The sequence below is a fragment of the Ruditapes philippinarum genome, unplaced genomic scaffold (genome assembly GCF_026571515.1).
Source record: "Ruditapes philippinarum isolate M1 unplaced genomic scaffold, ASM2657151v2 ctg1458_1_1_1_1, whole genome shotgun sequence".
Lineage (NCBI taxonomy): Eukaryota > Metazoa > Mollusca > Bivalvia > Venerida > Veneridae > Ruditapes > Ruditapes philippinarum.
The window spans coordinates 117,466-134,410 of record NW_026854856.1 but is presented as its reverse complement, the minus strand read 5'-3'; the positions used below and the strand labels follow the sequence as shown (position 1 = coordinate 134,410).

The 16,945-nt window shown below is 30.6% G+C and overlaps 1 protein-coding gene across 2 annotated transcripts in view; it reads left to right on the top strand.

Moving 5' to 3' along the window:
- The window catches only part of LOC132741316 (complexin-like), a 51,364-nt gene that overhangs the window by 30,646 nt on the left and 3,773 nt on the right, over window positions 1-16,945 (top strand). For both annotated transcript variants that reach the window (XM_060729447.1, XM_060729446.1), the window contains exons 3-5: window positions 1,472-1,635; window positions 2,408-2,549; window positions 11,136-11,279. In XM_060729447.1, coding sequence (XP_060585430.1) covers window positions 1,472-1,635; window positions 2,408-2,549; window positions 11,136-11,230 — 401 coding nt within the window. In that variant the 3' untranslated portion in view covers window positions 11,231-11,279. The remainder of the gene's footprint in view (window positions 1-1,471; window positions 1,636-2,407; window positions 2,550-11,135; window positions 11,280-16,945) is intronic.

Here is a 16,945-nt window from a genome sequence, read left to right as displayed (position 1 = left end):
CCATGCCACCCCTGAAAAAGATTGACAAGACAAATTTTCCAATTGTTCCTTACTTTGATTTTTAATTTCTTTAAGGTTTTTTTAAGCAATATATATGAAAAAAATGTAATCATTTAAAAAATTTTGTAAACAACTTCTTGTCTTTTACTTGCTGGTTTTTCTTTATACAGAATTATCCATAGTTGTACCTTGTTCTTTAACAGTTATACCTTCTTCTTTAGCTTTTCTAAATTATTCTTCTGAGTTTATTAATTGCATTTCGACCAGCTACCATTTTTAGCTTGACTATGAAGAATAGGGAGAGCTATTGACATTGCCATCACACTTTTGTAAAGGTTTTGTGTGCTATGTGGTTTTCAAAACTGCTGAAGGAATGGATTGAAACTTCACATATCTTTGAGAGCATGATAGAAGGTCACTCTCCAAAACCCATAAATGTAATATGGACTTTGAAACAATTGCAACATCTTTTGAAAATTCCATGTTATCCAGGCTAATGTTTTACTATCAGGCACTGAATATAGTCAAGCAGGTTGTCCTACTGTCAACTATTAACTGCTGGCACTTTTTGTGAGGTCTTTGAAGCAAGCAGAATTATTCCATGGTCTTAATTAAAATAACCTTCTTGTCAGTAAAGTAGTCCTTTACTTTTACATTTTGAAAATGCAGCAGAAAACATGGACAAATACGAAGAGAAAATACGAAATTTATATAAAGAAATAAAACTGTTATATGAAATTTGCCTAATTTAATTTCACAATTATGTGAAATGAATTTTGCAACATTTATATCCAGAAATAAAAATGTTAAATAAAATTTGCTTAATTTATTTCCAGAAACATGTTAAATGAACATTGCTAAATTTATGGCCACAAATGTTAAATGGATATTAATATCCAGAAACATGTTAATAAATGAATATGGCTTAATTTATATCCAGAAATGTAAATGTTAAGTGGATATTACAAAGTTATATCCAGAATCTTGTTAAATGGATATTGCTTAAGTTATAGCCAGAGAAACATAAGTGCTGAATGTATGTTGCTTAAATTATTGCATAATGCTAAATATAGATTTATATATCAAGAAATATAAATGCTGTAAGTTTATATGGCTTTTATATTGCTAAATAATTTATATCCAGAAATGCTGAAGGTTTGTATAGTAGGATAACTTCTTTAACATTGTTCATAGTGGAAATTCGTACCTTAAAATGAACGGAACAATTTTCTTCCAGTTAAGAATTTGTTGTGGTTCCAGACAAACTGTGTACTGATTGCAAATGTTTATGTTTAACCACAAGATAAGCAAACACCTAGCTCTTAAACAAGTCTGGATTACTTTGCTAATAAATAATCTAAAAAAGAATGTGCCTCATGAACTGCAGTCTGGATTAATTAACTTGCACTGTTGTATATTATTACGTCACAAATTTCCTAAAAAGGTAACTATCAGTGTAAAATGTTTGCAGGTGCTATGGGTGGTGATGATGAGAAAAAAGATGAGGGTGGTGCTGATGATGGTGAGGATCCAGAAGTTGCTGAGGCCAGGAGGGAAGCTGAAGAAAAGCGGAAAGAAAAACACAGGAAAATGGAAGAGGAGCGAGAAGAATTGAGACAGTCTATAAGAGATAAGGTAAGGAAAGTAGGTGAGACTGGCTAGAAGAAACAATGTAAGGAAAGTTGTTTAGACTGTTGTTTAGACTGTCTATAAGAAATAAGATTAGGAAAGAAGGTGAGTCCGTCTATATGAAATAAGGTAAGGAAAGTGGGTGAGATAGTCTATATAAGATAGGAGAGAAAAGTAGGCGAGACAGTCTATATGAGATAAGGTAAGGAAAGTTGGTGAGACAGTCTTTATAAGATAAGGTTAGGAAAGTGGGTGAGACAGTCTATATGAGATAGGATAAGGAAGTTGGTAAGACAGTCTATATGAGATAAGGTAAGGAAAGTTGGTGAGACAGTCTTTATAAGATAAGGTTAGGAAAGTGGGTGAGACAGTCTATATGAGATAGCATAAGGATGTTGGTGAGACAGTCTATATGAGATAGAATAAGGAAGTTGGTGAGACAGCACATAAGCGATTGGGTAAGAAAAGTGGGTGAGACAGTCTATAGAGCATAATGAAGAAAAATGGATGTGCCAGTCTATAAGGCATAGAAATGGTAAGTGAAGTGGATGTTGTGATACATAAGAGATAAGGTAAGTGAAAGTGGCTGAGGCAGTCTATAAGGGGTAGAGTCAAAGTAGTGGATGACATAAATAAAAAAATGAATAAATAGAAAAGATATGACATTTGTTTTTTTTAGATGATTTAATTATCTCAAGGATTAAAGCAGTTGCATTAGTAGACAATCAGAAAAGATGATTCTGGATTTGATATTTGATGTCTGTTTTTATTTCTTCAGTATGGTTTGAAGAAGAAGGTACCAGAAGAAGAGGGAATGATGCAGCCTCCGGAAGAGGCCGGACGTATCGGACGGAAGAAGAAAACACCTGCTGAGCTCGCAGCGGAGGCAAATGCTGATAGTGACGATGAAGATTTCGCAAGTAAATTCTCTTCACTGTGTTGTTGTATGAACTTTGTATAGTACATGCTACTCATATATATATATATTACCTTAATACTGTACTTTACTATAATTGTATACTTTATATATTCTAAACCACCTTAATCGTTCAACTGTATAGGCAAAATGTGTACAGTTCAGAAGTAACATTATTAAATACATCATTTACATCAAATAATCAATCACATCTCTAAGTCTATGTATATACAGTCTAGATCATAATCAAACTTTGAAGAAGATGTAATTCAAATTACAAGTTGTAGCTTTGTGATGTCAAAAACTTGTTGTATAAGTTACAGAGAAAGATATTCTCTTAAAATTGCTGTATGAAATGAATGGATACAGGAAATGGTTGAAGACAATAAATCATTATTTCTCTTTTATTAAATATAAGCAATAATTTATATACAAATAACGAGGATATGATGCTCTGAGAAATCATAGAAGAATATATACTAGGTATCGAAGAGGTGAAATGATAATGTTTAGACAATGATGGTTAATACTGATGGAGTGGTACATATCACTGCAAGTTTGTCTGATGTCGTGTGTCTTGTGCCGTCGTACAGACGTCAGGCAAATTGATCATTTATCATTGTAAATACTAGAGATATTTACTAACATTACGGTACATGATAAGGCATTGACTGCGAGATTATATATGAGGTTAAATGAGAGCTGAACACTACAGTGTCGTTAACCATAATGCACTTCGTGAATAAGATTTTTTGAGATTGTTGTGTTGACCTCGCATTTTTATTGATCGCATTTTTATTGATCGTATACATGTATTTACAAATTAATTGATGCCAAAGTGTGAAAGTGTACATTTTGTTTGTAATATAGGTAAAACATAAGAACATATGTGTAATTTGGTCGAAAAAGACGTTAAAGTTGTTAGTAAATTCTTCAAACAATCAGCATCAGTAAAACAAAAATCTTTGTTTATGGCCTAATTTTTAACTTGCATTTTAATGAATTGAATTTTGAGACAGATTTTTGTTGGGTGATTGTTTGAAAATTAATTATTTTTGTTGCAAAATAATAATATTGAATTCCTTTGGGTGAAAAAATGTAAACGTTCTGTTAATTATTTAAAAAAAAAAAATGAATTGAAAAGAAAAAAGATTGAAATTTAATGAATTTTAAGTTACTTGATTTAGAAATTTTATTATTATAGACACAAAAAAATATGTTGTGATAAAGACAGAGTTGTGAACATTTTTCTGTAGAAAAAAAAAATTGAAAAAAAATAAAAAAATTCACATGTGTTTTAACATGGTGGCTCTGCCATAATGATATTTATAATGATATTTATATTATGTATAATGTGTAATTATTATGTAATGTATATAGACTGTGTAAAGTTGTATATAATATTGATATTAATTTATTGTATTTAAAGAAAAAAAAAGAAAGTTAAAGTTTTAAAAAACCTGAATTCTCATTAAACAACAGTATACTCATGGAAATATCTGTAATATTTGTTTTATGTTTTATTATAATTTATAGGTTAAGTTTAGGTCTGTAAATATTTTTTTTTATTTCAAATGAAATATGCTCATTTTTGTTATATTTATCACTCTACTGGGGAACTGATTTAAATGGCAGTACATTTTGTATTTGTTTATTTAGAAAATAAGACTATAAAATTTAAAATTCTTCAACATAGACTGGTCCATTATGTTTTTTATCACTACTTAGGGAAGTAGACTTGGTCTGCCACCTTCTAAAGATATTTTTTAAGTTAAAAAATGTGCCTGTACAGGATTATGAATTTTGAACAATTACAGACAATATTTTATTTAGCCTTGTAATTTTTTTTATATAGCCTGCTAAAACCAAATGTGATTTGGCCTTTGTAAGAGCCTGACCAGGGTACAAAATGTAGCTCAATATTTGTATTTTGTTATTAAATCCCTTATAATTCAAATGGACTGTTCCAGAGTCAAAGAAGGGCAAATCCCATTACACAAATTCAGGAGATTATGCTATGAGGAGTGGGTCATTTTACCAGACTTATAAGACCTGTCAAAAGATGTAGGGTGTAAGGGGACAGAGGGGACACTGCTAGCTTTATTATGGAATATTTGTTTTAATGTTTTAATGCCAAGTTTTTCAACATTTCATCAACATTAACTTGGCAAAATGAGGAAAAACTTTTTTTATTTTATTTTTCTACAGATATATAATGCTTAATTTTTTTTCTTCTAAGGGTTTAAAACAGAAGAAGCATAACTTTAAGGCTCTGAACTACAAACAAGTTTTAAAAGAACAATTTCATACACTGTCCAACTTTGTTTCACTTTAAATTACATTGCATGTAAATAATCTGATTGAAATGAAATTTTACCATTGAAAAAGATCATTCACCATTATAGAGCCTGGCCAGCTTGCAGATCCACACAGTCTGGACAGACTCTATTCTGTTGGTTGTTAAGTTTGTGTAATTTAATATTGAAATTCTGTAATTTTCAAATGGATTATTCCAATATCCAAGACGTGAAGTTCAACAGTTTAAAGGATGAAAGATGACATTCTGGCATTGGCATAAATTTATAATGTATAATATATTTATAAATGAGAAATATAACTGTAAGAAATAAAATAATTTAATTTTGGCTTTTAGTCACACTTACCACTTACACTGTAAAGACCATATGACAATTTTCTGGTTTTCCTGGTGGAGGAATAAAGTGTGCCCCTTTGTGCATTATTTCAGGCACAATTGGACACCAAGTAGATCAACTGCTATTTTATATGTTTATATTTAGCAAGCTGGGTAGCTTCCACATTCCCCCCCCCCCCCCCCGAAGAAAAAAAAAAAGTAAAATAAGATAATGATAATAATTTGATAGCCAAGCTTTGATATATTAATTTTAGAATACTGAAATAATTAATTTTACTATTTTCATGCTCAGTAATTTTTCTTAATAACCTTTGTTTAAAAACAGTACGAAAGAAATTCCTAATTTAGCTAAATATTTGATTAAGATTTTCTTGAAAATGGACTGATTAGAGGTAGTGTAAGCTAATAATTGAATTATGTTATATGATAAATCAGATATTTACTGAATTAATCATTTGGTTACTATGGCAACATTTGCAAGTTGGTTTTTTTTCCTTCTTCCTATAAAAAGGTCAATTTAATTTGTAGAATAAGTAGGGAAATAATAGGAGTTTTGTACATTATTAAACAACATGCCAGCAAGAACTAAAATGCCAGCAATTACTAAAATATTAGATAACATTTCAGTTTATAATTGGAAAAATTCAGATACAAAGAAAATAAATTAGCCCTAAACATGCAGATCTAAGTCTTTCCCACTGGTAAAAAAGCCAGCCAGGCCAACCTGCTCATCCACTGGTTCAAAATCTCTTTAAATATATTTTGTTCTGTGGGTAAGCACTGCTATCCAGTTAGCTATAAAAAAAGGTTTAGATCGAAGTTCTACTCAAGGGCTTGTCCATGCCTGAAATAATGCAAATAGGGGTACCTGAGGTTGTCTTTCACCTGTAAAAGTTGGAATTTCTCTATATGTCATTTACAGTGTCAAAATGACATTAGAATCTATCCAAAAATAAAAGTGTACCTTGCTTTGTGTATTATGGAAAAAAATTTTGACTTAGAGTGGTTAGAATGAATGAATTTGCAGTAACGTATTTTTAGATTTCAAAACTCTCAATTATATCAAACATATCTAGTTATAATTTTCGTTATTGTCTGATATCGAGTTAATTGTCGTAAATTTCATCTTAAAAGGTACAGCTTGTATGACGCCTTCAGTCGTAAAATTAACGCCAAAATAATCCAATTACTGTCACAGAGATTCTTTTTTGTGCGTCATACAATTTCAGTTATTTTATGTGAAGATTTCTCAGCGGAAAATTGTCAGTCTAAAAGGTTTCTCCTGGCACCCTGGGACTAGTAACACAACCACCATTTCTTATTAATCAACAAAAATGATAATTTGACTGTACGACTATTTTTATGCCAGGAATAAAGTGTAGGAGTGGGTAATGTCTAATTCCTGTCTGTATTATAGTTATGTCTAATTCCTGTCTGTATTTGAGTTGGAAAACCATTTTGTAGACTGTTGCTCATTTCGCGTTGCCTTTTGAGGCTATTGTATTTAATAAGTCTGATATTTATATGGTGTTACAATAGCCTGGCTTTAAGAGGGAGACTTTTGTATCTGTCTTGCCGGGAGGTGACTAGAAACACCAGAGAATAAGTTTGCTCCTTTCCTTCATTCCAAGAATCCAGTCTGAGCTTGGGTCATTCCATTAGGGAGTTTAATAAAAATGTTTTACCCTTGTTTGCAACAATTCTCTTGATATACATCTAAATGCACAATTTAATATATTAATAAATGGGAGTAGCATGGGCGTACACTTTTCAAAAAGCTCCTAAATAACACTATGCATTAGGATCTGACAATCACCAATAGGTTGTCACCTTCTCCTGACCTTTTAAACAGCCATTTAATCATCTTATAAGAAATAAGTAGATCTGATCTTTAGATTTATACTATGGATGATATGGTGTGCTGGCAACAGCTTTAATGTTTTTTGTTACAAATACTTAGTTCAAAGCCTTTGTTCCACACAATATAAACAACTTCTAAATGAATATATGAAAACTTGTAAGGACAAGCATGTCTTGCTCGGCAATCCCATTTTCTGACTTTACATTTGAAAGGTATCATAAAATTGAGTTTAAGATTGGGCTGGTTTGTTCCATCAATTGAATCCATAGAAACTCTTTTGGGATTGTTTGTGACAGAGTGAGCAATAAAAAACTGATCAAATATTTTTTCTCATTTTTTTTTTGGTTTTTCTTGAAAAAATTTTATCATACAGAAGATTTTTATCATTTTCATCAACAAATCTTTGCCTGCAGTCTTTCATACATGTATGATGCTGACATAAGCATTAAGATAATGTACATTGTATTGCATGAACTTGATTTTTACCACAAAGTGTGTGTGTGTGTGTTAGTGTGTGTGTATTATGCTTGTGTATGTAAGGTGATTATATATATAGATTTTGAGTGGTGAATGGGTTCTTTCTTGCCCTTAACTTGCTGGTGAACTTTTCATTGATTTTAGCCTTTGCCACCCGTAAAGTCCTCAGCATACATGTGAACTTTTTTTGATGATCGAGATTTTTCTACAAAAAAAGAGGTAGATTTTAGAATTTGCAATAAACAAAGAAGGAAATTCTTACATGAAAAATAGAGAGATTTCTTAAATTTGTGAAATTTTACCCATTATTTTAAGAAAAATCTTTGAACCTGCTCAAAGTAGGAGAGTTGAACATGTATAGGCCAGCCTGCAAATCTGTGCATACTGAGCAGGCTGTATACCGTTGGGAGCTAAACAAATTTGTATGTTGATTTCCTTTAATACTTTGAATAAACTGTTCCAAATTCAAAGCAAGGCATATCCATTTTACAAATTCCACAGGTTGAAGGTTTAGATGATACAGGTTTGTGAGTGAAAGTACATGTATAGGACTGACACACTGTTTAAGTAAATGTTAAGAAGTATAATGAATTTCTATTACAAACATGCTATGTTAATTAGGAATGTCTGACTAACAGAAACACTTGCCTGTCCACTCTCTGTGTTTGGATCCCATGGAGTCTTTGGATTCTTTTATGCTTTGATGCTATCCAGCAACTTTACAAAAGGATTTGTGGTTCTACCCAGATGTGTACTCATTCAACATCTGATTATAATTATGATGTATAAATGTCAGTGATGAATGTCAGTGGTGAATGTTGGTGGTGAATTTAAGTGTGAATGTTAGTGAGGAGTTTCAGTGATAAAAGTCAGTGATGAATGTCAGTGGTGAATGTCAGTGACGAATGTAAGTGACAAATGTCAGTGGTGAATGTCAGTGGTGAATGTCAGTGATGAATGTCAGTGGTGAATGTCAGTGATGCATGTTACTGATGAATGTCAGTGGTGAATGTCAGTGATGAATGTCAGTGGTAAATGTCAGTGATGAATGTCAGTGGTGAATGTTGGTTGTGAATGTTAGTGAATGAATGCCAGTGATGAATATCAGTGAATGAAAACATTGTCTGTTGTTGCAAGAATATGATATGTATTGTAATGTCAATGAAATATTGTATGTTTATAAAGTCAGTTGATGAAAAAGATGATTTTTTTTTTTTGAGAAAATAAGTCATCACAGTGTAAAATAATAATGTAGTTCAAAGAACTGTACATAATACAGTGAAATAATGGAACAAAACATTATGTTTTTAAATATATGGTGGCCAAAAATTGAAAATGTAATAAAAGTTAACAGTTACAGCAGATAAATTATTTTCCAAGATTGAAAGAATGTCAGTGCAAGTTTTTTGAATGTGAGGTGATATTGATTGCACAAGACAGGAGTTTTCAGACCTGCTTAAGCACATGCTGATAAATGTACATTTTAATCATATAATCTGATCCAATAATGTTAGTGGCATCGTCAAAGCAATTGTCATTCTTGATAAATAATTGTTATATTTGATATGTTAAATGTTACAGGACAATAAGTTAGCTGAGCAGAATATAATATAATTATTTAATTATATGTGATTATCATTGAATGTTATCCATAGAAATTTATTTTTACTTCACCAAGCTGGCAAAGGAGTGTGGTGGCCTTATGGTTAAGGTTTCTGCATCTCAACCCACAGATCATGGGTGGTTCGAGCCCTACTTGGGTCACGACCATGTTTCTTCATATGACACCAGTACTAGTTGGTTCCAGGAAACAGACTGGAAAGTGATTAATAACATAAGTTGCAAGAATTCACAATGGAGCTTAAACAAATATGTTTAACCTAATTTGGCAGGGCGAAAGTCTTAGAATTATATGTATCTGTTAATTATTCATCTTTTTAAAGACAGGAAAGTAGTACCAGTATTTGATTGCATATTAAAAATCAATTCAGATATCTCAATTTTTACTTTAATGGTGATACTTATTAAGATTTTACCCCAAATTTACCATACCTTTGCCTGTACCAGGTATGGTATTTCCTGACCTAAAATCATATTTTAGAAATGATGACACTATACTTTGATACTACAACATGAAAATACCTATGAATTTTGACAAATACTTTTTCACTAATTTTTCATTTGTCATGAATAATACTTTGCATGTTTTCTTATTCAAGTATAAAGTAATATTATGCTGACTCATCGAAAATGAAGAAATTGTAACCGTCTTGATTTTAATAAAAATTTTCGTAAAATTATCAAAATATAATTGTTATTATTATCAAATTATCATAATTTATTGTCATGATTATTATTATTATTATTATCATTATAATTATCATTATTGCTACTATTATCATTAGTGAAGTTAGTGAGCTTATGGTCAATGAGGGTACAGCATTGTTATCTATGTGATCTATCTATAGGCATTATTTTTATGGTATTTTATAATTAGCATGTAGCCAAATTTTTATACCTTTTTGCCTCATACATGTAATATCCTAACCTTTGACCTTAATTTTACCATATATAGAGAAATTTCCATATATAGTAATTATTTGGTATGCGTAATTAAGTTATTTAAAAAATTTATGTTTCATTTCATGAAAATTTAATAAGTGATATATTGTCAAATAAATATGATAGTAGTTTGTGAAGAACTTGACTAGTTTTAATTGAACTTGTTTATTTTACTATATAATACATTAATATACCTGTTTATTTAATTAAGATACAAGTTTTGTTACGATGCTTAAATTGAAAATACGGATTTCAAAAGAATTTTTTGCCCATATCTGTATGCCATTAATTTTGATGATGAGCAAAGCTGTACATTAAAGTAACTTAAAGGATTAAGATTGCCATGTATGGTAGTATTTGTATGGCATAATGGTGGAGATTAAGCATAAATCTGTATATATTATCCCTTATTATGCCTTAGAGATAATTATTTTTCCATACTATTATGGCATTATCATTATTTTGATAAAGCTTTAAGCTTATATTGGAATATCAAATACAGAGCTAATTAAAAAATGTTATTATGATTATGTTAAGGTACTAAAAACATTGGTACTTAATTATGTTCATTTATAAGCATCATTTGTTTGGCATAGGGCTTTGAAATTAATATCACAAAGATGAGAAAATCTTTGAGTTCATGATTTAGGGATATAAAACATCCATTGTGATCTGGCACAATTCTGCTTGTGTTAAGCCCTTAGCCAGCTGGTGGCGGCTGGACCAGTGCAGATCAAGATCGACCTGCACATTCCAGCTGTCTGGTCATGGTCTGCAGTGTTCACTATTCAGTCAGTACTAATATTTTGTTTTTTGAAATTTTCCTCCTACAAAAATAATACATCGGTGTGTAGTTTGAAAGGTGGATTAGTCCATTTAATGTATTAAGTGTTTTAAAGTTTGAATTAAAAGATGATCAATGATTATCATATTACGAATGTAGGTTTAATGTATTAAGAAGAAATGTTAGGTATATTACATGTGTAGAGGCTATGTATGTTCCGAACTAACCCTTTTTACTTGTTTACTTGTTTCAGAGCTCCCTGGCAATTTAGGCGAGATAACTAGCAAAGTTACAGAGCTTCCGTCTAAGTTGGCCCAGGGTGTGGGTGAGAAATGTGCCCTCCAGTAGGCGCACATTTAATCCCCGCCCCCGTACATGGCGGCTAACATTCCATCCTGTAAGTGTCACTGCATGTGGCTGACTTCGCTAGCTTTAACCATGATCCGGCACTTGACTCAGCACAACTAAATTTAGTAAAAAAAAAAAACCAAAAAAAAACGTTCACTATATAGTGTATGTGCCCTATTATACCATTTGACTTTTACCATAAAATTTTATTATATGTATATGGCAAGCAAATCAAGTAGATATAACTCTCTAATTTCAAAATTAAATTCACATGATATCTTTTTTTCATAAATATATACTTTTAACAGAGGCAAAGAATAAAAGTAAGTTTATACTATGAATGCAAGGATAATTTACAAATGAAGAAATGAGCCATTTTTGCCCTTGTTTGCAGTGATGGGTGATGGAGAGAAGGGGAGGGGGTGGGGAATAGAGGAGTTTTCTCGTTCTGGACTCAAAATTGAAAAACAACCAGTTTTATGCATCAATGCTTTCTTGCTTACTTTTGTATATAGGCCTCTGAAATGAAAAACTTACATTGGCATTTGGCTTGAAAATTTGAATTGTATGGTTGATTTACTGATTTTGCTTTATTGTAATATTAAAAATAAATGTAAAACAGTAAAAGTCAAATGGTCGAGGCACTTTGCAATTCATCACTCCAAAATTAAAAAGGCCATTTTACTAAGGCACAGTTTAGTGTTGTTTTTACACAACTCATTAATATCACTCTTGTTTCATGTTAAATAAAACGTCACCAATTGCACTAAAAATAGAATGTTATTAAATACTGTTGATCAAATTAATTCTTCCGTTGTCGTCTTTAAAGAAGAAAATTGAAAATAATGACACAAAAAATATGTGTTAGGCCACAAAAGAAATTTTAGGTGAGTTATTTTCATGAGAAAAGATGCCACATCAAAGAATTGTCAAATGTTCATTCTTTTATTAAATTATTTATAATTTAAACCTTTCATTATACTAACCGACAGTAAAAGCCAGGCAAGTCTGTAAACTGTATATTCTTTTATTACATTTTCTGAAAAAGGGGGCGCAGTCTGATCAGGATCCATGCTGTTCGCTATCAGTTTCTCTACTTGTAATAGGGTTGGTAAGCGAACAGCATGGATCCTGATCAGAGTCGCAAACCCATTATTATGTTGGTTTTGTCATAGCGCGGCTCATATCTGTTTTTAAAATTCTTTAATTAATAACAAACCATTCCCATTTCATAGCAAAGTACATAAAAAAATTTTTTTGCTAAAATGAACAAGTTAATATCTGCATTTAACTGGAAAACTTTCAAACTTGTGTAAACTGGATAAATTTAAGAACAAATAGCAATTAAAGTTATTCTAATAAACGTGAAATGTTAGATATTTGTTTTGTTTCTCTAACTTTTAATTTGAAAAGTTAAGTACCGACAAAAAAATTACATTAGAACATAACTGAGTGAGAATTTCTGTCATACGAGAAGTTAATGTGTTGAAAACAATCAAATTTCTCTCTTATTTTTGTGCAATTTTAATACATTAATTTTTAGAAAATTCCCTATAGAATTCAGTAATGAATATTAAAAATTAAGCCAGAGAAAAATTTTTATTTAATTTTTCGGTTAATTAATTTTTTATGATGATGACAACTCTTTGAGAAGTTTGATTTGAGGCAGTGTTTGTGGGAAACTTGTGACCGAAATTGTGTTTGTTGGATATTTGCGACAGAAATTTAGCATTTGATAGATTTTTTTATTCGATAGATTCTTAATAGTAAGATTCTAGAATTTAAAAATATGAAAATATAGAAACATAACTCTTGAAGAAGCATTGTAATACTTTGTAAACAATTTTATAGAATTATGATGACTTTAAATTAACAAAATAGCAAGAGTCATGGCCCCTCAGGACAAATAATTTTGAAACAGTCAGTGTTAAACATTTAAATGTTTAAAGGCTGTGTAAGAAAAATTTATGAGCTGCGGCAGTGAGACTGTCTAAAAAATTCACTGGCTAAAAAGATATTTGAGAATTATTGTTTTGTCCCAACGAACAACAATGTTTTTAATGATAATTACTCGCCTAGTTAATTCTTCCAGTATTTAGCTAAATCTGCGCTTATCTACGCTCTATATATTGTTTCCTACACAATTTTAGTTAATCGATCAGTGCACTCACTGTGAATCAGCGAACCTCAGGGTTCGATTCCCAGATGATGCAGATTGTGATTGATCATGAAATCTTTTCTACGGCCATTCGCGCTGCACCTCTGCTCTGGCATGTACAGAGTTAACTGTTCTCAGCAATAGTGCTGACAATTTGTACTGGTTAATTGCTTGACAGCCTATTTAAATTGGCTTACTGCCGTGATTTTTAAGGTGGATGGGGGGATGGGGGTAATCTACCAACACTGGGATCATTAAAATATTGTAAAGAAGAACAAGTTTCAAAGATCAGTTTTTCATTTCAAAAAAATACTCAGGATTATTAAGACAAAATAAAAAAACAACTCCATATCTCTTTTATTTTCATAGCTTATTAACCATGTCATTTAATAATTAATATCAATAATTGTACAATAATTTATTTAATTGTTTGGATGAAAACACTGATATTTTCTAAAATTTATCACTAAAAAAAATATTGATAATTTGATAAACCAATACCTGATTTCTGTTAAATAGAACAAAATTAATGCATGGGGGGATTGATTTTAAGGAATTTATTTTTGTTGTGTGAATTTTAAACATTTTTCAATCCAAACTGAATTAAAAGAAATAATGAATAGACCAGCTTAGCTTGTAAAATATCGAAGGTTTAAAAGGAGATCCACTAAGGTTCAAAAAGATAAAAATATGAAAATTAAAAAATTCTTGCATAGAGAAATGGTGGCACTTAATTGAGAAATATAAAGGAAAAAATATTTTAAAGAAGTATACTCAGAACTGAATTTAAAAAATAATGTACGTTTTAGCCCAATTTTAGTTAAAAATGTGTAAATGCTTTTCATTTTTGGGTGATTTTGCACAATTTAAATGAATATTCTTGGAAAACCTAGTGTCAGCTACTGATCTGAAGTTATGTATTGGTCAAGATTTATATCAATTGGTACTCAAACATCTAAAAAATATTTCCAGTCCCGCCATATCAAAAAACCTTTAAGAATAGGCGCCCTTATCCAATAAAATTTAAGAAAAGAAAAAAATCTTAGGTTTAGCCAAATATTTGAAAAGAAAAGAAAAAAACTCAATCAGTATAAACTTGCAAAAGTATCAAAAAAAACAATAACGTTAAATAAATTCATTAATTATCCTAGATTTTCTATGACAAGGTTTGTACTTTGAAAATATTTCATCCCCCCCCCCTCCCACTACCCCATATAAATGATCATTATATAAGTGTTTTTGTTTCATAAGGTAAGATCAATGTGCTGGAAATTTTTTAATGGTAAAAGCAGTGAAAGTGAGCCAGTATGTGTGGGCTATACATGTGTGAACTTTGTTTTAGTATATTTCCTAGTATATGTAATATGTTTCACTAGCCTGCACCCATATTTTTATAGCCAATTTCATTTTTTCAGGAAATTCAACTTTTCAGGCACCTCACCAAAACGAGGCTATAATCAGCTGTGTATTACTTAACTAATTGCGAAAGGGTTGTAACTCATATTAAATAAAGAAGGAGTTACAATCCTTTTGCACCAAGCTGTGGTAATGTTAAGTACTAAAATTACCTGCTTTTACTCCACCAAATATTAAGTGATTAAGTACCTAAATATTAATTCACCACCAAGCAATCAATAAATAACAATTATTTTTGCAAATACATTAATGATTTATTTATTATTATAAGAAATCACTTATTTTAAGAATACATCACTTATTTTGAATTATATTATAAAAAATACATTATTTATTTTCATAAGTTATCACTTTCTTTTAAAAAATACATCACTCTTTAAGATAAAACACTTATTATTAAGCTTATAAAAACATCACTGTTGTTTTTTAAATTCAAAGTGCTGTCAATTTGCTCAGCACTTAAATATTTTACCATATGTATAATGGAACACATTTTTAATTAATACACCACCACATGTTTATACCACCACTTAAAGTAAACAAAGTCATCACTACTTATATACAGTGTATACTAAATTTAATGAACGAGTTGAATAATATGGTTTTATTCAACGAGTTCAATAAATTTAGCATTGAATCTGCACGAATATAATATTCTTTTTATCACATATATAAAATGAGAGCAGTACTGGCATGCGAGCAGTTCCCGTACAAAAATCATAGTTACTTAAACATTATTTTTTATTACGCTCACTCACCAAAATTTGAATGTTACACATCAATATTCAGCTCGTCACACAAATCATGGAAATTCCATCATGTTCTAAACATAGTATAACCCTTACTTATGAGGCCTCATATGGGGTACCGAAATTATCCATTATTTTGTATGAAGAGAAGTAGTTCCCGTACATAAAATCTAACCCATTATAATTATACAATTTTATTATATCGGACCTATTTTTTATTTACAATTGTTGAACAGACCATTATCTAAGAGATAAATAGATGCAATTCAGGAAATAGAGCGTAGACTAAACGCGGGTATCAATTACCCGGTACCGTTACCCCAACGCATTCACATGCAATAGCATGCTTGTATGCATGATATTTTACGCATCAAAGCCATAAAATTATTATATATAGTAATATTGGTCAACATTCTGATAATTAAACAAGTTTACATCACATTGCCTACTTATTTGTAAACAGGTGGTATTAGTGGAAAACCCTTTAACAAGCCTCACGTGTAAGTATTTTTGCGCATGCGCACAAGGACGGAATCCCCCAGAGAAAACAAGGTCACGTTTTGACGACGCACAGGTGAAAGTGATTTAAAATGGGACTTTATATACGTACTGCCGAACTGACACTTAGATTTTGTCTCGTTTATGTATCTGCTTGATTTGAAATTAATTTTTGAAGAATGCAAGTAAAAATCAAGCGTTTAAATGAAAAATACGGGTACTGCTTCTGTACGGGAACTGCTCGCATGCCAGTAAACTGTTAAAATGAGTAATTTTTCAATGACGCGCCTATAGTGTAAAGCTAACATTAGCGCGCTTTAACGCTATGTTTCTATATAGCGCAAATGACGTCACGTCAAAGTGTTATTACACAAGTGTAATATCGTTTTTATTAAATGGCTTTATTACACTCCTGCGCCGCGTTTTATGTGATAATTTTAAATATTAAATGACTTAAATAATTCTTTTTTACACAATATCATCATTTAAGTACTGAAATATTCTTTTGTAAGTACTGAAATAATCTTTTGTACAGATCAAAATACATATTGATTTGAAGTAATATACATCACCATTTATGATGTACTTAAATCATCAAATATATTTCATGTGTTATCTTCTTTATACACCACTAGATATATTTTTTTCATTTCACTTTATACACCACTAAATACAATCACTGTAATAGCATTAACCCACCACTAAATCATCTTTTTAATACTTCACTTATCATTAAAAGCTTTTATTAATTTTAAATTTCTTGTGACCCACTAAATGTTAAAGTGTTCAGTACTTAAAAATGAATCATCTTTTTAATGCACCACCAGATATTAAAAGTTGCATCAAGACATGACTAAATATTCAATTTCAATATTAAGCATCTACATACATCAC